Source organism: Phacochoerus africanus, chromosome 3 (genome assembly GCF_016906955.1).
Source record: "Phacochoerus africanus isolate WHEZ1 chromosome 3, ROS_Pafr_v1, whole genome shotgun sequence".
In the NCBI taxonomy this organism is placed as follows: domain Eukaryota; kingdom Metazoa; phylum Chordata; class Mammalia; order Artiodactyla; family Suidae; genus Phacochoerus; species Phacochoerus africanus.
Window position 1 is genome coordinate 199,094,139 of NC_062546.1, and position 22,327 is coordinate 199,116,465.

At 52.1% G+C, this 22,327-nt stretch overlaps 1 protein-coding gene across 1 annotated transcript in view; it reads left to right on the forward strand.

Annotated features, from left to right (window-relative positions):
• INPP5D (inositol polyphosphate-5-phosphatase D) overlaps positions 1–22,327 on the forward strand; it is a 125,719-nt gene that overhangs the window by 69,176 nt on the left and 34,216 nt on the right. The window contains exons 6-12 of the mRNA XM_047773787.1: positions 989–1,076; positions 6,070–6,150; positions 6,329–6,400; positions 7,518–7,641; positions 17,265–17,371; positions 19,814–19,916; positions 22,011–22,207. Of these exons, the coding sequence (XP_047629743.1) occupies positions 989–1,076; positions 6,070–6,150; positions 6,329–6,400; positions 7,518–7,641; positions 17,265–17,371; positions 19,814–19,916; positions 22,011–22,207 (772 nt within the window). The remainder of the gene's footprint in view (positions 1–988; positions 1,077–6,069; positions 6,151–6,328; positions 6,401–7,517; positions 7,642–17,264; positions 17,372–19,813; positions 19,917–22,010; positions 22,208–22,327) is intronic.

Genomic DNA, 22,327 nt, shown 5'->3' on the forward strand with positions numbered 1-22,327 from the left:
ACCAACTCTGTAGAAAAATATTTAAAGACGTTAGAGATTAAAGATATGCAAATCAATTCATCAGTATTGAAACGCACTGCTATGCCAACTAAAAGAAAAATAATAGAATTTGGATAGCACTTAGGAATAGTGCCCATAGCCACATAATTGGTCCCTCAAAGGCTTAGCAGTGTTGATTGAGACCCATAATCTCTGGTTATCCTAAAACTGTACCTGAGACTCAGACGAGCTGTATGAACGAAGCCGTTCACAGCAGCCTTATCATCGCCAGCATCTCCAGATAACCTAAAGCTCTAGCAATGGAGTTGGGCACCTTTACTTGTTAGAATATTTTGAAACCACTAAGAATGTTCAGTTTTCGACGATAATAAATGACAACTAGAACTCAGAATGGTCTGCCTGCCGTGCCTAAAGCAATAGAGGAAGATGAGAATGCACAAAGCATCAATAAAGCCCAGATAATCGGAATTGTTAGCCTACTAGACAGTGACAGATCTCTGGGTGTCCATCTCAGCGGGCGAGGAGGGGGTTGAAACCCAAAAGCAGACACCTGCACCGGAAGCCCCTGGGGCACAAAATTAAAATGCAGATTCCAGACCAAGTCAGGTTGGAGCCCAGACATTTGCATCGTTAACACTCAGTGTAGACAGGATTCTCAGAAACACTGAAGGTTGGGGACCGTGGATTACTCAATTCTTTCAAAGCGATTCTAGATTCACATTTTCCACAGGCTACTAGCTGATCAGGTCTACACCCCAGGGCTCCGGTTTGGTCCAGGTGGGGGACGGAAAGGAGTCGAGGGTCTTGGGAGGTGGCCCGGGGCTGGCAGGCCTGGAGCTTTGCCCGGGGTTGTCCTTCTGGGAAGGATCTCTGCCTCTGCCGGAGCGGCAGGTGACCACACCACTTCTCCAGCGGGAGCCCCTGTGTGGCGGGATGCCTTCCTGAGTCCTCACTAACCCTTGACTTTCACCCTGTCCTCTGCCCCCAGCGAAGTCAACCGGACCCTTCCTTCCCTGGAGTCTCTGCAGAGGCTGTTTGACCAGCAGCTCTCCCCGGGCCTGCGTCCGCGTCCTCAGGTAAACACCTTGGGATTAGAAAGGTGAGATGGATAAAATGGGGGGGGGGGGCGGGGAATAGGGTCCCAATGGGCCCAGAAGGAAGCGCTCTGCTGGACCGTCAGAGTACTGACCACGCAGGTACTGCCCCCAATAAGGGGCACCGGCCCCACCAACCCCCACCTGCCTTTGATTTGAGGACTAAAGATTTCAAATTACGCCACTGCCGGGGAAACTCCTTAGGAGCGCTGAATAAGGTGGGAAGACAGAGCCTTTTCCCATCATTTCTCATCAGACTTAAAAAAAAACCATGAGGTGCCTTAGTACCTGATGCTGAGGAGCAGGTGAAGGTGGCCCCTGCTTCACACACACACACACCCCACCCGGCCCCACCCCCACAGCCTGGCAGGGGGTCAAGGCCAAGTTCCCCATTGAGCAAAAGTCTGTGTACCAAAAAGTGACTGCAGCAAAGTGGAAAAAGCAAGCACAGGCAGTATCTCCAGAGAAAGCAATTTGCAAGAAATGTCAGGGGATCGAGAATGAATATGGTTAAAAAACAAACGCTTCCACCAATGATGGAATAACAGCAACCACATTTTTTTGAATGAAGAGAGAATTGTAAAAGTCTGTTTCACGGAAGCGGGGCCAAGAGGAGCCAGGATACACTTGCAAAGATGTTCAACCCTCACCTCGCGTCACTGGGAAATGACGGGCAGAAGAGGGAGCGTATCCTTCCTATCAGATGGGGAAAATGTGATGGGTGAAGCCAAGGCTTGGCTCCGGTGTGAGTGTGGAGACTCGCAAGGGTTGGTCTCTCCCTGTTGGGAGAGGAAATGGGTTTTTCTGAAAGGCAGTTCCGCGTGAAAATGTTAAATACACGGGACCCTTCTAGCCAGCAGTGCTCCCTGTAGGCAGCTGCCTTAGAGCCTGCAGGCTTGCACAGGAACGTGGACAAAGATATGTCTCCTAGCTTCGTCTCTTAAATCTGGAAACACTGGAAAGGATACAAACTGGAGAGAGAGGGTTACACATTATGCAGATTTCTGTTCTAAGGTGAATACACTGATACAGAAACACACACTGGGGGGAGAAAAGCAAATAGCAGAACCGTGTATCAGGTAGGCTGTGTGTCTGCAGATGGAAATTGTGCCAGAAGGATTTATAGCCAAAGGGCTGCTCTGGTCACTGCGTGGAGGGGATAGAATTGGGCAGAAGGGGGCTGCACCAGGGGCCGGGGCTTCGGGGGAACCCGGATGGTTTGTTGGAGGTTTTTACTGAGAAAACGTTCCTTGTGTTCTCTTTGCACCACCTAAAAATTCATCGGAGGGAAAAACAAAAGGTAATTTTGCCTTCCTCGAAGTGCATGGTGGTTGAATTTCTGGGGAAGTTAAAAGCAAATCTAGATGAAACAGGGGCCCTACCAAACTGAAATTTAAATAGTTTGAATTTGAATAGGTCTTGAATACAAGACCGCAAACCCAAATCTTTTGAAGTCAAGTAGAAGAGGGAGACGCTTCCAGAGAGCTAAGCTGACAGCAGTCACGCCCCATCGTGTTACCCTCTGTGCCAGTAGTGACAGGATGGCCTCTGAGGCCAGCAGTGACAGGATGGGAGTGCCAGCAGGTAAGGATATAGAGAAAAGGTTCTGACTGCCACCCTCCCGGCTGAGACCCTGACTTGTAAGGAAAAGCAACGAATGTCTTGATGCTGAAACAGGCCAGGGCCTGGACCCTTTGCTGCAGTGGCTGCAATGCTTTTGCCTCTAGACAAACATGGCCTTGAGCAAGAAAATACAAAGAAACTGTAAGGGAGAGGGAGCGCCTCAGATGATACCTACACTTTCAAAAATTGACAAATGGGGAGTTCCCGTCATGGCTCAGTGGTTAACAAATCCGACTAGGAACCATGACATTTCGGGTTCGATCCCTGCGCTTGCTCAGTGGGTTAAGGATCCGGTGTTGACACAGCTCAGATCCCGCGTTGCTGTGGCTGTGGTGTAGGCCAGTAGCTATAGCTCTGATTAGACCCCTAGCCTGGGAACCTCCATATGCCGCAGGAACGGCCCTAGAAAAGGCAAAAAGACAAAAAAAAAAAATTGGCAAATGGAAGAGGGGGTTCCCAGGAAGTAGAGGCTTCTGGATGAGACATGTGCAAGTTCGATATCTGACTCACCACCCACCCGGGCCTTAGTTTCCGCATCTGAGAAATGGGCACAGTCATATCTGCCACAGCAGGGCTATGGGAAGGGGTTAGTGAAATTGCTGGGGTGAGTCATCTGGGCATGGTAGCCTCTTCCCAGCACTAGGCCCTTCCTCTTAGGGAGGCTGGACAGTGGGGACCCCCGGCCCCTGCGTGGAATTCAGTTGAGACCTGCTAGGAGGTGCGAAATGCAACACCGTCAAAATGACCATGGGCCTGAGGTCTGGGGAGAGACCTGAGTCTGCCTGATGTGAGAAAGGAGAGTTATTCACCGTGGAGCCCCCATCCTCTGAAAAGTTCAGCTGAAAAGCTGAGTGAAATAATCAGGTCAGCTTCTGTGAACCAGCTCACCCACACTGAGGCTAAGTTATAAATTATGACTTCAGCCCTGATGCTAGTGACATTTAGGGCCAGATCACTTTCGGGGGGGGGGGGGGAGACTGTCCTGTACATTGTAGGACGTACCCATGAGAAGCCGTTAACCTCCAGTTTTGATGACCCAGAATATTCTAGGCGTCACATGTCCCCAGAAGGCCAAGTCACCACCAGCTGAGAGCCACTGGGCTATACCTGCATTCAGATCTGTGTGACCTTGGACAAGCAACGCCCCATTCTGACTCAGTTTCCCCACCTGCAACATGAGGACCAGCAGAATCAATCCATGAGAGAAGCAGATGAGTGAAGGCATCTCCACAAGCTGGGGGAGTTCCTGTCATGGCTCAGCACTAACGAACCTGACTAGTGTCTGTGAGGACGTGGGTTCGATCCCTGGCTTCACTCAGTGGATCCAGCATTGCTGGGAGCTGTGGTGTAGGTCTCAGACACAGCTCAGATCCCGTATTGCTGTGGCTGTAGTGCAAGCCAGCAGCTTCAGCTCTGATTCCACCCCTAGCCTGGGAACTTCCATGTGCCACAGGTGCATCCCTAAAAAGAACAACAATTTAAAAAAAAAAAAGAAAACAAGCTAAGCAGAACAATAACAAATTCATCAAATGTCACATGCATTCTGCCCACCAGGGCAGAAGTGGAAGCAGAGCTGCAGTTCTTCTAATACCTTTTGTTCCAAGAATTAACTCCCACTCATCAGGAGCTTCATTGATACTTTGTCTTTGCCAAACCTGTCCCCAGAGACACGGATAGGACGAGACTGGAGGACACACCATCTTACAATGACCAGGGGATGGCCCGGCAGCAAGCCGGCGATCCAGAGGGTCTGAGGAAGGAGGAGGGGGTGTAAATCTGCTCTCTTTCTAACTCTTTATGAGAAAAACAACCCTAGACCAAGGGACCCCGAACTGTGCCTTCTGCTGACCTGCCCTCCTGCTCCCTCCTTACCCGAGTCTCAGCTCTACATCTTCGCATCCTTCTCCTGATCAACGGTAACCGTATCTGGGGGTGCTTTATTGTGTTTTGCCTTTTTTGCTGCTCCATGGTGTATGGAGTTCCAGGGATCAGATCCCAGCCACAGGTGGGACCGACACTGCAGCTGCGGCAACACCAGATCCTTAACCCATTGTGCCAGCCCGGGAATCAAACCTGCGTCCTCGCACTCCAGAGATGCTGATCCCATCGCGCCACAGCAGGGACTCCATGATCAACAATAGCTGTAGACTGACCGAGAGCCTTCTCAAGGAGCAAGGGCCAAAGCAAAAGGAATTAGAGAACGTTTTGACAACAAATATTAACTGCTCTGATGATGGCAGTGATGCCACTGATGGTTGGAAGTGACAGAGGTTGGTGACGGCGGAAGTGGATCGAAGTGGGAAATTGCGGTCCAAAGCCCCTGTCACTTGGCTTGACTTACTCAGGAAGGGGTGGGATCAAGTCCCCCGATTGCTGATAACCCTCCCTCCATTCTACGTCATGCTCAGAACCATCACGTGTGGTTTTCTGGTCCCAGTGGAGGGCAGAGATGGTCTCCTTTTAACTGCATCTCCGGTTCTTTGGCAACATCCTGGCACAGAATAGATGCTTTGTAAATATTTCTTCTGTGAATCAATGCTGAGACCACGGACTTGGTGCCCAGCACCATGGCTTCCTCCCGCTGTTCTGCCATCACTAGCTGTGTGACTTCCGACGAGGACCTTCAGCTCTCTGGGCCTCACGTGTGCCCTGGACGGCTTTACCGAGCCTCTTCGCTGGCAAGGGCCATTCCAAGCACCAAGGTCACCGTGCTGAACCCAGTTCTCGTGGCCCCAGTTCTCACAGGGCTGACGTCTTCGTGGGGGAAACACACAATGAACAAATAAACAATTGTGGTGAGATTGATAGGAAACAAAGCAGGGTGATCTCAGAGAGAGGACTTTGGCGCCGGCGGTCAGGCAGGACCTCTTTGTGGCTCTGAGACCTCCGTGACAAGGACGTGGCCTTCCCAGATGACATCCCTGTTTCTGGGGACTCCTCTGGAAGTGTAGCTTAAGGCCAGGGGCAGATCAGAAGGGAGCCTGAGCAGGGCTGGAGGTGAGGGGTCCTTGTCTCCTGGTGGTGGGAAGCAACTAGACGAGGGGGTTTCGAGCAGGGCTGGCTGTGGTGCAGAAGTCCTGCAGGGGTGAGAGGTCAAGGTCAGGGCTCGAGTTGTGTTTAAGCATCTGCGTGGAGGAGGGGAGAAGCAGAATTAGAGGGAAGAAGAAACGAAGATGTATTTTTGCTCATGATAATCTTGAGACGATGGTACATACCCCTGATTTCCTTGTCTGCAGAGAGGGACAATATTCCTGCTCACCGGGTTCCTGGGGGCGGGGGGAACCCTGATGCCACCTCTCTGCAGCTGGCACCCCGCATTCCATCCTTATCCGCCCTTTTCCTCCTGCCCCAGGTGCCTGGCGAGGCCAATCCGATCAACACGGTGGCCAAGCTCAGCCAACTGACGAGCCTCCTGTCCTCTATCGAAGATAAGGTACCTGGCGTGGGGGTGGGGGTGGGGGTGGAGTTGGGGGGTCCCATAGCCTCCCTGGGCTTCGCTCCGGTCCCTTCTTGGCTCAGAGAACGCCCAGGCCTCCCCTTGACTCTGGCCCAGCCATGCTGCCTTCCCTTCTCCTCCCAGCCTGAAGGGCCCCGTGCATTTCCACCCACAGGTCAAGGCCTTGCTGCACGAGGGGCCCGAGGCCTCCCACCGGCGTTCCCTCATCCCGCCCGTCACCTTTGAGGTAAGAGGCCGTGGACTTGGGCTCCACAGCTGGGGGCTGACGGGCTTTCTGGTCTCCGTGGAGTGCAGGCTTTTGGCTCAGTAGGGAGCCCAACCACTGGCTGAGATTGGCCATCCCTGGAACCCACTCCCTGGGACGGTGACGGACCTTAGCATGGGGTCCCGGAGGAGCCTGTGGAACCTCTTCGTGGGGAGGCTCCCCAGGGAGGAGCTTCTTCTGGGCCCAAGATACCAAGACTTGGTCCTCCCCCAGATGGGGGCGTTGTCATCAAACAGCCCCCCACCCAAAGTGGCCACAAAATAGTACCTCAGAGGGGGACTGGGGGAAAAAGTGATTTTCCTGAAAGTGACTGAGTTAGAATCTCTGGGCCCAGAAATGTGTGTTTCTTACGATCCCCAGAGATTCTGGAACATCTCACCCGGTCCTGGATCCACATTCAGAGGCAAGAAGGGACGTCCACCCCCAGGTCCTTTCTAGCCCTGATTGTAATTCTGTATTAAGAGGTATTTCCAGGTATTTTGTCACTGCTGTGGCTCGTGTCACTGCTATGGTGAGGGGCGACCCCTGACTGGGGAACTTCTGCATGCCTTGGGCGCAGCCAAAAAAAAAAAGGGATGTATTTCCATCTTCTGAGCATGCCTAGGCCATCGTCCTTTTCCTAATTATTGTCAGTAAAGTTCATTTATGGGTTATAACAAAGCCCAGGAGCTTCAGTCTATGACTAAAATCATTTCTGGAAGCAGGTGACACATCAGATTAATGAGTATTGTCATTTTAAGCCGTGAACGGATCCTTTGCCCACGATTCATCTATTTCCTCCACCAAACCTGTTGGTGAAACAACTGCCGGGCACACAGTGGACATGCTGGGCTCCTTCCATGTCTAGACGTTCTCAGGAGCTGCCTGTGGAAACGGGGTCTTGCGGCTCTAGGGGGAGGCGGGCTCAGAAACAGAAGCCCGGAGGTCCCACAGGGGATGGCAGGGCTGGACACACAGACCAGAGCTCACGGGCTGGTGCCGTGCAAGCTGGGACGGAGAAAGGGTGACCAGGTGCCCCTTCCTCCCCCTCCCATCCTCTCCCTCCCCCCCGCCCTCCCCTTTCCCCTCCTCCTCACAGGTGAAGTCAGAATCTCTGGGAATCCCTCAGAAATTGCAGCTCAAAGTTGACGTTGAGTCTGGGAAACTGATAATTAAGAAGTCCAAGGATGGCTCTGAGGACAAGTTCTACAGCCACAAGAAAAGTAAGACACCCCCCCCCCAAGGTGCCCGGCACGTTCTCAGTGTGTTAGTGCTCTCGCAGGGGTGGGAGGAAAGCAGCAGGTTGCCAGGAAAGCAGGTCCTGCCCGGCGTCTTCCTCCCCTGGGCCAGGGACCCACCAGCCCTCACCCCCTACTCTAAAGCCCCCGTCTCGTGCCGCCTCCATCATGAGACCTGCCCTGGATGCTCCTCCTGCTTCCTCCAACCCCGGGGAAATGATGCACTCGGCCCTGGGGGCCGGATCCGCGTGTGGACGTTCTTCCCGCTAGGAGCCAGGCAGATGCGTGCGGTCATCGGTGTGCTGGGTTCAAGGCCTGCTGACCAAATCAGGTGGCGTCCCTAGGGTAGCACAGGCAGAGAGGCAGTTTACGGCACTGGAGCCACGCTCTGAATGCACAGCGCAGCTCCTCCACTCAGCAGCTCTGTGACCTTGGACCGGTCACTTAATCTCTCTGGGCCTCAGTTTCCTCATCTGTAAGATGGGGGTGAGGATCAAGCGAAAGACTCTACATGAGAGGCTCCTTAGGAAGGCCCAGCACAGGGGACCCACGCTGGGCAGCTGAGGCTTTACATTTTCATCATCAAACAAACTCGCCAGTAAAACAGGAAATATTCACCCACCAAAGGCTTATGGAGAAGCTGCTGTGGGCCAGGCTCTGGGGATCCAGGCCAGCAGGATGGTCAGGGACTCTGCCCGCGTGGAATTTACCTTCCATTGCATTGAGTGGACAATGAATGTGTCATCGCGATGATTTCAGCTACTGCTTTTCAGCTACTGCTGTGCGCTCTGGAGAAAACCACAGGGGACGGATGGAGAATAACGGGGGCAGGAGGCAGTTTGGGGAAGGAAGAGTCTCTACTTGGCAGCCTTGGGAGTGAGAACAGCAAGGAGCAGCTGGGCAGTGTGGCTGAGGTCAGGGGAAGACAAAGGGCTCCCAGGGGAGCGACCCCTGAACAGCTGGGCTTTGGGTGGCAGCCCAGCAGAGTGGTGAGAAATGCACAGATGTGCCCTGACACGGCTGCCTGGGCTCGGAGCCCTGCTGTTGTGGGGGAGAGGATGGCTCTAAGCCTCAGTTTCTCTGTACAATGGGACCCGGGGATCCTTCGTATCAGAACGTGGTATTTTCTGAGTCACATTTCCTTATTTGATCTCATTTTATCCCCACGTGGCTGCCAGATTCCCTGAGACACGTTAGTGCCCTGGGCTCTGCCCTCACATAAACTCCCACCCTCACACTACAGTTTGTATGTCATTTCAGGTTTTCAGACCCTGAAGACAAAGCCCCTCTGGTTTTCAAACAGTATTTTTTTATTCTTCAGGGATTCAAAATCCCTGAAGCATGTAACCAGTGATACCAAATTTCAGCAATAAAAATACAGGATGCCCAGTTAAACTTGAATTTCAGATAAACAGTGAATAATTTTTAGTCTAAGTATGTCCCATGCAATACTGGGAACATGCTTATAGTAAAAAGGGATTCCTTCTTCCAAAAAGGAATCCCAGGCATCCTGTATTTTATCTGGCACTCCCAGCCGTGATCAGCATCTTTTGTGCTGAATAAAGTAGCACGGGAAGAGGAAAGAACAAAGAAGGAGAAAACAGAAAACATCCCAATGGTGTTTAGAGAGTAAGGGTAAATAATTTTGTTCATGCAACTTCTATTGTAGTTCCACACAAACAAACACACACACACACACACACACACAGAAATTTGTGTGCACGCAGTCACCACGTAAAACCTTCTTCCTGGTGTCTGGAAGCAGAGGACTCTTGTCTGGTTCTGTTAGAAGCCTGGCTTATGGGATGAAATGTTCTAGAGGCAGGTTCTAGTTGGAGACCACAGCTGATGGCTGGAGTTGAAAAGGCAGGAAAAGCCTTGCCGAGCAGGTGCCTGTATGGGGCATAGGCCGTGTGCCACACTGTCTGCCCGCTGTCGTTTAGCCCATGAGGTAGAGGGGTGATGGTCCTGGGTCAGTGCCACCAGCTCCGAAGTACGAGCCAGCAGAGATGGCAAATGGAGCGGGTCATGGCACGTCCCACACGGGTCTCTAGGGTACATGACACGAGCCACAGCCTCGCGCCATCCTCCGCACCCGCCTGAGCTGTCTATTCAGATGGCACATGTTTGGTTGGACAGCCACGCCCTGCAGATGATGCCTATCGCCCCTCAAACGCCCTGGGCTGAACCTCCAGGGCGTGGGAAGGGGATTATTTGTTCAGCACCAGCTCGGTGCCAGACACTGTGCTGGGAACAATGGGCCAGAGGAGAAGAGCACACATGGGCTCTGGGGCTGGACCGCCCAGGTTCAAATCCAGGCTGTGCCCCATGCTAGCTGAATCCTGTAACTACTCTGTGCCTCTATTTTCTCATCTGTGAAGTGGGAATAATCATAACAGCTGAATCATAGGTTTGTCATGAGTGTTCAGTGAGCTAATGTATGTGCAGGTGCAGCAGCACTGACCCCATGGCAGAGGGAGCAGGCAGAGGCCGGGGATGGGGGTCCACCCCACCTGGGCAACCCGGTCCTGGGCTGTGGCACCGAGGACCAAGGGATGCTGTCAGAGCAGCAGGGGAGACGGAAGCCTGGGGACCAGCCCAATGCAGCAGGTGAACACAGCAAGGAGAAGAGAGGTGTTAGAAGCCCAGCCTTGAGTCCCAGGTCAGCCACTTGTGACCTTCGCCTAGCGCCTTCCCTCTGTCGTCAGTTTATTCTTCTGTAAATGGGTACAGTAGCATCCTGGAGGGCTGCCATGGGTCCTAAATGGGCAAATGTCAAAGCACATGGTACCTGGTGTCTAACAGGGGCTCAATAAAATTGGCCGCCACCACCACCACCATCCTTGTATAACCATCCCCTTAGGGCAGCTCTGAAACCCATCTGCAGGACCGAGCAACAGGAGGACAACTCAGGAGACGAAGTCCCTAGAGTGTGACAAGCTGTTGTAGTCACACAGAATTCATATCACCGTGTTGGGACGGGACCCCTCCATCCACTGCCGAGTTGGGCGGGAGAGAAGGCGACGAACTGAGGGCACGAGCGGGGAGGGCTGTTGAGAGGGATCAGCTTAGAGCCAGACTTTCCTCTTAACTGTCACAGAGGCCAACGCACAACTGAAAAAGGGTGGCCCCAACTTTGACAAGAGGAAACGGAAACCCGAGATGAGCAAGGAGATTTCACAGAGCGCCTGATTGCTCTAAAAGACTTGAGACTGCTGGACTGAAAGAAACGCCTCTTAGGATTCTGAAAAGCACTGTGACTTCTTGTTGGACAATTCAATGGATATTTTTCTTGAGCATCTTCCATGGGCCGGCCCTGAGTTATAGCCCTCCCTCAATGAATCTGCAGTTTCACAGGGAAAGCTGACATGTGGGCATGGGGTAGAATGTGTGTCAGATGCAAGGTTAGCCCTGGAGGAGGAAGGATTATCTCTGCTGTGGGGTGGTGCACCACGGGGGTGGCTCTGTCTGGGGCTTTGAAGGGTGAATAGGAGTTCAAGCCTGTAGTAGGAGAGGGCACTTTGGACTGAGAATGGTGTGTGCAAGGAATGCCACAGGGTGTTAGGGAAGTCACATGTCACTTGTTGTGGCCCTGGAGGGAGGAGCAGTTGGGCATGGGATCCCAGATACATGTGGACCTTGAATGCCAGGAAAGGCTGGAAGTGTTTCTCTGGGGGCTGGAGAGCAGTGATGTGCTTACCACCTAGAGGGGTGAGCATACACCTTTGTGGGATTATGGGCAGTGGGGAGGGGCTGTCAGAGCCTGGATGGCGGATAGAGCTGAGCTGGAGGTGTGTGGGCCTGGGAAAACCCAGCTAGAATCCAGAGTGAACTATTACAGTGTGGGTTTGTGAGCCCTTAAAAAGGAGCACGGATGCCCAGAGCCTGCCAGCCAGACTCTGGGACCTTACCTGCCTGGTGTCTGTCCTCCCTCAGGGCTGATGGAGCCTGGCTCACCCTCCGTCGTGGCACCTGTCACATCAGAACACAAGTCCCCTCCCCCAAGTGGGCAATGTTTTACCTCACACATTCTGGACTCCACTGGCCCTTGCACAGGACCTGGTACTCAGCAGGTGCATTCTTGGCATTTGTCAGTTGACTGAGTGCCTGTGACATTGCTCGTAGACCCCTAACCGCCCCTTCCCACCACTAAGGGCTTCACAGAGGCCAGGAGTGGGTCTTGGTTCACAGTTAAATTCCCAGAGTCTAGAACAGTGCTTGACCCAGGGCGAGGGATCCATAGACACACACCGAGTGCATGAATGAATGAATGTGAGACCAGTGAAATAACACATTCACGTGGCTGTGTGTTTAGGTGGCTTTTTTTGAACTGGCACTGAGAGGCCGTGTGCTTCCGAGTGAGCGGCTCTGAGTGAACTGCCTTCACAGCCACGGCTCATGATGGCGTGACCCTGAGTGAGTTCCTGGACTCTTCAAAGCCTCCACGTTCACATCTGTAAAATGGATTCCTGTAGGGTCGTCATGAGGGCTGGTGGGCTTAGCTGTCGGGACACACGGTCAGTTTCCGACCATGGTTACTGTTGTAAGGGTCCATTCACTTGGACACCTTTGGATGCAGGTGTTGGAGCTTCCTTGCTCTGTTCTTCTTCTTTTTTTTTTTTCCTCATTTTGCCTTTTCTAGGGCCGCTCCCACGGCATATGGAGATTCCCAAGCTAGCGGTCTAATCGGAGCTGCAGCTGCTGGCCTCCACCAGAGCCACAGCAACGTGGGATCCTAGCCATGTCTGCAACCCACACCACAGCTCACGGCAACACCGGATCCTTAACCCACAGAGCAAGACCAGGGATCGAACCTGCCACTTCATGGTTCCTAGTCGGATTCGTTAACCACTGCGCCACAAGGGGAACTCCTTCCTTGTCCTGTTCTGGTCACCGCGTTTGTTAGTAGCTTTGGCGTCAAGGTCTTTTGTACGTCGGAAAAGCCAGTTGCTGTATGAGATCACGAAGTACTCACTCAGCAAGCAGCTACTCTGTGTCGGGGCTGCTGGTGCTGAGAACAAGCCAGGCGGGGTCTTAACTCTCGGGGAGGTTATATTCAAGTAAGGATAAAAAGAAAAGTAAGACCCCAAATTTTTATAAACCAGGAAAGTGTCAGGAGTGCTACACTCTAGGCTGGGAATTTAAATAGGACGATATGACAGAAATGGGGGAAATGACACGTGTCATGTGGGCTGACACCTGAGCGTTGAAAAGATGCAGAAACCAGGGAAAGAGCCCTTGGGCAGAGGATCCAAGGCGGGAACAAGCTTGGCATGTGAGGAGGTGGCAAGGCTGAAGCACAGATGGAGCAGAGATGAGGCGGCAAGCACGGGGCCCTGGTGACCCAGGGTGTGGCCGAAGTGCAGTGTGCCACTGCTGGGAGGTTTTAAGCTGGGGAGTGGTGTGACCCCCCCCCCCCTTAAAATGAACTCTGGCTGCTGTGCTGAGAATACATTATGGCAGGGGCGGGGGCCGGCAAAGGCAGGGAGACCAGTTAGGAGGCCCAGCCCTAGGGGTTCGAGGGGCAGTGAGCGTTATCTGCAGGGCGTGGCTGTCAGACCAAACCTCTGCCATCTATCTGGGAGTTCCAGTCATGGTTCAGTGGTAAGGAACCTGACCAGTATCCATGAGGACGTGGGTTTAATCCCTGGCCCAGGAATTTCCACATGAGAGAGAGAGAGAGAGACCCTGAAATAAATGTTGCAATTTTCATTTAAAAAAAAAAATGGGAGTTCCTGTTGTGGCTCAGTGGAAATAAACCTGACCGCTATCCATGAGGATGCTGGTTCGGTTCTTGGCCTCGCTCAGCGGGTTAAGGATCTGGCGGTGCCATGAGCTGTGGTGTAGGTCACAGATGCGGCTCAGATCTGGCGTTGCTGTGGCTGTGGTATAAGCCGGCAGTTGCAGTGCCAATTTGACCCCTAGCCTGGGAACTTCCATATGCCACGGGTGTGGCCCTAAAAAGCAAATAAATAAATAAAAATTTGACTTAAAAAATGGTCATGAGCAAGCAAGATGCCACATCCTGGGGGCAGCCACACAGCCCTGCACGTGGATGTGGAGGAAAATCAGAAATTCAGAGAAAGGAGAGAGACCCTACTAGCAGAGTTGGAATAGTTGGGTCGTTCCGTTTGTCAGCAGCAAGAGTCACCCTGTGGGACCTTTCCTGCCACGGACAGGGCTGCTGGGACTTCTGAGAGCAGGGCACCGCCACGGCTCCTCTCGAGTGAGACTTCAGCTCAGGATGGTGGCGGCCAAACACCCACACTCTTGTCAGTTTCCTTCCTGGAGGCAAAGTTCACAGGGACAAAGAGAAACAGGAGAGAAAATAGGGCAACATTCTCTCTCTGAATGCTGGAGAGCAGATGGATGATGATAACCAACTTATAGGAACCTGAGAAGCTAAATTTTCAGTGTGTCATAGGAAAAGCTGAGACACCTGACTCACCGCAGAACCACAAAGGGCTCAGGAATTGATAACATCAGGGGCCCCTGCAGAGGGGGTGAAGCCGGGGTTATAAACAGCAGGACTAGATGAAAAGCTTCTTAAAAGAGTGCGACCCACAGATCCCGCTCTGTTCCACACAGCCGGTGGCTTCCCCTCACTCATTAGGCGGAAGAGCTGAGGTTTATTCTCTGCAGAAGGAAAAGAACTGGGAGGTACCAGGCTTGGGGAAGGCAAAGGAGCCGACCAAAAACAGAGGATTCGGGAATATCTGAATGCTGGGACCCCACCCTTCATCCCGGCCCAGCTTGGGATGCTGCGAGCCAGGCCCACACCCTCGAGGCAGGACGTCGGAAGGGTTTCTCAGGACCACGTGCCCAGCCCAGGACCAAAAATCTCAACATACTGAAGAGGTTCCCCCCCACATCAGCCCATGAGACCACCCAGGGGAGAAGCCCTGCTGGACGGTCCCCCGCTGCCACTGTCAGGACCCACCAAGGCTTTCAGACATTGGAGGGAATTGTGGAATAGGAGACTCCAGGCAAAAATAAGCCAAAAAGACCAAAAAAAAAAAAAATGGAGGAAGCAAATTCGAGTGTTAAAAGAAATTGGGCCATGAAACAGGAACAGAACGCTACTAGGGGGACATCCAGAGAACAAAATAAAAATGAAGCGAAAGGAAGAGGAGGGAGGGGACAGGAGAAATAAAAATGTTACAGCAGAGATTTTTTTCAGAAAAAATTTTAAAAGGAAAACGCAAAGGAAGGCTGGGAAGATAAAGTTGAGGAAAAAAAGCGCCCAGAAGGCAGAATAAAAGAGCAAAGGGAGGGGACACAGGAGAGAAGAGACTTTTAAAACGTAGACCAGGAGTTCCCATTGTGGTGCAGCGGAAATGAATCTGAGTAGCATCTGTGAGGACCCAGGTTTGATCCCTGGCCTCGCTCAGTGGGTGAAGGATCTGGCATTGCTGTGAGCTTTGGTGTAGGTTGCAGATGCGGCTCAGATCCTGTGTTGCCGTGGCTGTGGCTGTGGTGTAGGCCAGCAGCCGTAGCTCCAATTTGACCCCTAGCCTGGGAACCTCCATATGCCGCAGGTGCAGCCCTAAAAAGACAAAAAAAGAAAAATTAGACCAGTCCAAGAAGTCTAATACCAACATAATCAGTGTCAGTAAGAGAAAACAGGGAAACAGAAAATTCACTAAAGAAACAATTCAAGAAAAATTCTCAGGACTCAACAAGACTAGTTTCCAGATTGAAATTGTCCCACCAAGGTCCAGCATGCCCTGAGGCGTACACAATATTGGAAAGTGTCACAACCCTGGATTCTGAGAAAAGATCCTAAAATCTTCAAAGCAAAAAACAAATTACAGATTGGGTTGGGGTCCCCAAGACCAGGTCCAGGTTCAGTGATTCTCCAGGAAAACTCCCGGGATGCAACAGCTGTGGCTTATGTGAAAGGACAGAGCACGTGAGCAAAGGGAAAAGGCACCAGGGCCAAAGTCCAGGGGAGACCAGGCAGGAGCCTGCAGGAGTCCCCAAAACGGGCTTGCTTCCTCCCCTGGTGAGTTGCGACAACACGTGTGAAATGTCCTGTTAGAGACTCAGGATCCAAGGATTTTCCTGGTGGCTGGTTATGAAGGTACCTTCTGCCTGGCACACACTCAGATTTCAGATGCCCACGAGGAAAACAAGTATTCAGCATGAACCACACCACTCGTACAAACAGAGCAGACACAGGGAGCTGCTCTTAGTTCTAGGAATGCTGAGAACCCTCCCCAAATCCTAGGTCCTAGATGCCAACCAAGGGCTACCTTGCAAGCAGCCTTCCCAAAGATAGCAGCCAGACCTGCCTTGTGAACTTCCTCCATGCAGGTGGATCCGAATGGCATTGCATGTCTCAACTGCAGTGCTGCAAATTAGAAATGATGGAGCAAGGTCTTCAGAGTTCTGAGGAAAATTATTCCTGACTTCGAGTCGTGTCAGTGAAGTGTGGGCAGAGTTTTCAGACATGTCAGGCCCCCCCCCAAAATGTACCATCCATCCCCTTTTTCTTAGAAAGCTACTAGAGACATCGGTCTACCAAAATGAAGGCAGAAATCAAGGCAGAAACAGACTCCAATACGAGAGAGAGAGAGAGGTGAATGGACTCGCGGATAATGGAGAAGAAAGGTCCTAAAATAAAAAAGCTCTGCATCAGGCCTAGAGGACACTTGTCTGGAGAAGGGGAGGACCAGAGGCTCCGGGAGGGGCTCCCTCGGGATGATGAAACTGATGAAAGGACTCGGCCCCTCGGAAAAGAGGGTTGCAAACTGAGAGTTAGGACCAATGGCAGGGGATGGCGATTATTAACGCCAGGAAAAACAGAAAGTTACGTAGGAAAAAGAAAGCAATTGAGGCTTGTCTGTCAGTAGCCTTCCCACGATGGCAAACACTGAAGGCTGATCTGGCCAAAGTGATGGTGTCATTATCAGAAGGATGATGGAGGCTCTGAAGTTATATATTGGGGAGGCGGGGGGACGGTGAGGGGGGAACAGGTTGTGTCTGTGAAAGAGCTAAACCTACACCTTCCATAGCGGGAAGTCACTATGTGATAGGAAATACCTAAAACTGAGCCACCAGGAAGTCGCAACATAAGCCTGTTATTTAGAGACACGAAGTAAAATTCCCAAGAATCCATTTAGAGAATTGAAAGTGGTTGCCTGCAGAGAAGCAGGACGTTGCAAGGAGGTGGGGTTGGGGAGTCGCTGTTGCTCATTAAAATCTCATAAGACAACGTGTCTTTTAATCACTGATAGAAGCACACATATGTAATTGTTCATTTAGATGTCAATGGAACACAAAGCAGAAGAAAGACGTGGGGAAGAGAGAGGAAGGGGGCGGTGGGGGGGGGTGGAGGAGAGAGAGGGGAGAGAGGGCAGAAGACAAAAGACGGGTGGTCATGCTGGCTCTGCTCCAGCCACCTCTTCCTGTTCCAGGCACCACTTTTCCCAGCCGTGAGCTCCTCCCCAGAGGAGTGATCGGGAGCAAAGATCTGGGGGGCCAGGCACAACTTTGGTTCTGAGCCTGTGCATGGGAAAGTCAGGATTAATGACTGTCAGTTGCCAGAGTATTTTGGAGTACACATTGGATGAGGAATGAGAAAAATAAACTCCATTCTTCTTAAGTCCTGCAGCTCATCAAGTCTCAGAAGTTTCCCAACAAGTTAGTGATTTTGGTGGAAACAGAGAAGGAGAAGACGCTGCGGAAGGAATATGTGTTTGCGGACTCCAAAGTAAGTGACCTCGAACTGCTAAGACAGGCCAAGAGAGGAGTGAGGCACGCACGGTTTCTGAGGCTCTCTGTGTACCTGCAAGGTGGTACCACAACCCACTTCCCACCTGGGGAAGCCAAGCCCGGGAAGGGGAGGCGCCATTGACCAGGACAGATGGGGTGTGAGCATCACAGGTTCGTCCTCTCCGACCGCCCCTGCCCTGGGCAGGGAACCTCTTTTTTCATCCATGTCGTACCAGCCCTGAGCCCTGCTGGGAGGCTTTTAGTTTTCCTGGGATGTACTCAGGGTCACCCCAGATTTAAATCTGCGTCCCAACCAGAACCCCTTCCATTTCTGTGCTGCGCCCCACCCTGCAGACGTGAGATGCCCTGCCAGGTCTCACTGCTGGAGGAAGAGGTGGTATGAGCCAATGCAGAAATGGGATCGGAGTACTGTGGTGGCCTCAGAACAGATGGGTGTCTCTATGACCTGGCCCCTCAGCTCAGATATGCCAACCAGGGGCTGAGACCCGCCATCTCGGCTCTGCTGTTTCTCCTGCAGCATCCAGCCCGGATGTGGCGGGGCACCAAGAGCTCCCAACACAGCGGGGGTTGGCTGACTGCATTGGCAAGGGTTCCCAGTGCTGACTCCAAGGATAGCCCCTACCACGTGCCTGGACTCGGTTCCTCCTACCCGCCCTGTGTGGCTGTAGCAAGCCAGTGGGGGGTGGGGGGCAGGGTGGTCCAGGGGGTGCCCAGAACTGGCTGAGAGGGTGGGAAGAACTGGGAAGAATGATAGAGAAGGGCCTGGGAGAAACAAGGAAGGGGGCCGGACGGCTGGCGGGAAGCAGAGAGAAAAATCCCGGCTGGGCATCGTGCCAGGCATGTGGCCATAGGGCCCAAACCCAGTTCTGCCCATGGCTGCAAGCTCAGAAAGATTGAGACACGGCGGGAAACAGAAGCACCAAATTTTGAACCATCCCTTAGGCAGTTTTCTGTAAAGATAGCCATCGCAAGTCTGTGTGAGCTGGTCTCTCCAAAGGGGACTTAGATTGGCAATTAAATAAGGTGAAACATAGGAAATTGCCATCTTCATAGGGCTGAGACAGCCAAACACTGGTAATTTCATACAGTGTAACCTCACCTTGGGGGGCCTGCTTACTGTGTCTGCCTGCCCTATTTGAGCCAAAGCTGTGAGAGGACCACGTTTGCATCGTGCCGCACTGAGTACCCAGGACTACTAAAGGAAGACTGTTAAGCAGGCTACAGCAGCCTTCATGCGCTCTTTACTTTTTAGTTTCTTTCAATTCTCTTTCATTATGTAAGTGGCCTATTCTCATTGGTGAAAAAGTAATGGATATAAATAAGCAAAAAGTTTAAAATAGATGGAGTTCCCGTCGTGGTGCAGAAGTTAATGAATCCGACTAGGAACCATGAGGTTTCAGGTTCGATCCCTGGCCCTGCTCAGTGGATTCAGGATCCGGCGTTGCCGTGAGCTGTGGTGTAGGTCACAGATGAAGCTCAGCTCTGGCGTTGCTGCAGCTCTGGCATTGGCTGGCAGCTACAGCTCTGATTAGACCCCATCCTAGGAACCTCCATATGCCGCAGGAGCGGCCCTAAAAAAGACACACACAAAAAAAGTTTAAAATAGAAACTCCCAGAGTTTCTGTTGTGGCTCATCGAAAACAAATCTGACTAGTATCCATGAGGATGCAGGTGTGACCCTTGGCCTCGCTCAGTGGGTGAAGGATCTGGCATTGCTGTGAGCTGTGGTGTAGGTCGCAGACACAGCTCGGATTCTGTGTTGCTGTGGCTGTGGTGTAGGCTGGCAGCAGCAGCTCTGACTGGACTCCTAGCCTGGGAACCTCCATGTGATGAGGGTGTGGCCCTAAAAATACAAAAAAAAAAAATAGATACTCCTGTATACCACTAGTAATCCTTAGACTCTGTCTTTCAGAATGCTTTTGTAGGTTTTTTTTTTTCTTTAATACAAATGCAGTAGTTGCTCTTCACAGTTTTTTTGTCAACTGCCTTTTTGTACTCAGAAATCTATTTTGACCATATATCCTTGTTGATGAAGTGTCTCTACACCAAAATTTGTAAAACCTATGCTCTCCTAGCATGTGGATGACCCATAAGACTGTCCGAGATTCACCTCCTAGTGTTGGGCACGAAGGTTTCCCGTGTTTTCTGTGTGGAAACTCTTGCTGGCGTCCCCACCATGGGGTCGGGGCTTCCTACCGTCCGTGACTATTTCCCTGGGGTCAGGTCCTTGCCGAGGACGGGCTGGGTCGGAGAGACGCCGCTCTCTCAGGACGCGGGACGCGTCTTTCCAGATGGCCCTCCTGGAAGTCCGCCCTGACCTGCGCTCCTCTCAGGTTTCTTGAAGCTGCCCAGTCCTTTGAAAGTGTCCTGTGCAGGGAGGCAGAGGCCTTTCTGAGTCTGTCTGCCCTTCAATCCCTAGAAGAGAGAAGGCTTCTGCCAGCTCCTCCAGCAGATGAAGAACAAGCACTCGGAGCAGCCGGAGCCCGACATGATCACCATCTTCATCGGCACCTGGAACATGGGTGGGTCCGTGGGCCGCCCCGCCCCCAGCCCCGCCCCCAGCCCCGCCCCGCGCATCCTTGCCCCTCCCCGCGCCCCCAGGCCTGAGACCCCGGTACCCATCCAGAGACAAGGGTAATAAGGGAGACGGCCTCCGGGATTCTCGCACCCCGAGGGCAGCTGATGTGGGTTACTCTGCTTGTCTACACCGGAAAGTTTTAGGTGAAGAGTCTGAACATATAGCTGTTCTTGGGCACCTGCTGGCCTTGGGTGGCTCATCAGGGGGCCTCAGGACTAGAAGAAAAAACAACTCTCTCCATGAGTAAGGTTGTCAGTTCATCGAGGGAGAGATGCTGTCCACTTAAATTTGAATTTCATAGAAAGAACAAATAATTTTTTTGTAGAGATGATTAACTAGAAATAATACACATACTAAATATACATTATGCTAAAATATACTTATGTACTAATATATATTAAACATATATTACATACTACACATGCAAATATACTGATTATAAATTTTACTGTCATTATTTAGTATAGCCATGTAGCTAGAAAAAAGTGTAAATGTACACCAAATATATATTGTACTACATATATATAGTATAAACTTAAGATGCTAATATACATCTTTATACTAACATGAATTATACTAAATAATTATTTGGTGTAAGTATTCAGCATGACATTTTTAAAAATTAAGTAGATACAGGATATCAGGTTAATTTGAATTTTAGACAAATAGACATTTCTTGGGACATACTTATTCAAAAATTATCCATTGTTTATCTGGAATTTGAATGTAGCTGGGTAGCCGTCTCCCCCAGTTTCGTCTGGAGCAGCATCAGGAACACCTCACCCCCACCCCCGACACAGCAGATGGTCACCCCACAGTCCCCAGGAGGAAGGGGCTGAGCAGAAGCCCTTCTTGAGGGGATGGGGAGGGGGGCCACCTGAAATGAAACCCCAACATGGGACTCCTGGCCTGTCGCTGAGTGGGGGATGGGCCAGGCTTCCAGGAGGAAAGTCACGAGGGCTCCCCACCCCGACTCCACCAGCCCCTCCCTCCCCGGGCCTTCCCGCCCAGATCGTCCAGGGGCCGTGGCAGTGCTGAAGCAGAACCCTGGCCCAGCTCCTGTGTCCTCTTCTCTCCCCACTGGTGTTGCTTACTGGCCGCCTGGTTTCCTGGGCTCTCTCGTTGGGGGGGAGGAGGGTCATGCATGTGGGTCCCTGGCCCCTTCCTACTTTCCCTCAGTGAGTGTCCACGTCTTAGCTCTGGCTGGACGTGGTTCAGGCCATCCAGGTGCACAACTGCAGGGGTGCCCTTCACACAGAAGGCAGCGTGGAAGGAGCCCGGTGGGGCCCTGGTGCACCGGTTGGTGGGAGGGTCTCCCCGAGCAGAGACCCCTGGTCCCCAGGGCTTGTGCATCCACCAAGAGCCACGGCGAGAGCAGAGCTTGGCAGCTGTCAAATCTCTCCAGGGCTTGGCTTCGTGGCACTTGGGACCCAAGAAGCTTATCTCTTTGGGGAAAGTTTACTCAACCTTCAAGGGCATTTCAGGGGAAGTAAATCTTTGTCATCATTTCTTGAGCTGTTTCAGCTCAGTTTTTGAAATGGCTGTGGAGGGGAGCCCCCTCGATCTCCCGTTTCTCTGGTGAACACCTGCACACCTCTCAGTTTTTGGCTGAGATCGCTCTTGGGCAGTGAAGGCATTGTTATCTCCTAACCATGGGCTAGAAGCTTCCATGCTACACCTGTCAGCCCACTGCCCTGTCTCGCCATCGATGGAACAGAAAGTCCTCCAAGCCTGTGTCTCAGTCATCATATAGCCCCAAAGACTAGGACAGCAGCCAGCTCAAGTTGCTACAGGGAAACTTTGGGTGTTTCTTTGAAGCTTAGCCTTATCTTTACAAAGAAACTTAACTGAGTTCTAACCCTACCTGACACCCTGGTGGAAGACAGAACCTAGTTCTCTAAGGTATTTTGCTGGGTGCCCGGAATGCTTTTCAGTGGCTATGTGATGCCCCCTCCCCGCCCGCAAGCTTCCCCCACCTCTGTTTTGAATTCTCCTGATGTACGTTTGACTCACTTGGTATTGGGTTTTGCTGTTGAAGGTAACGCCCCCCCTCCCAAGGAGATCACGTCCTGGTTTCTCTCCAAGGGGCAGGGAAAGACGCGGGACGACTCCGCCGACTACATCCCCCATGACATCTACGTCATCGGCACCCAGGAGGACCCCCTGGGGGAGAAGGAGTGGCTGGAGATCCTCAAACACTCCCTGCAAGACATCACCAGCATGACGTTTAAAACAGTGAGCAGGGGGAGCTCCCTGGTGGCCTAGCAGTTAAGGGATCCGGTGTGGTCACTGCTGTGGCAGGGGTTCAATCTCTGACCGGGGAGTTTCTGCATGCCTCGGGTGCAGCCAAAAAAA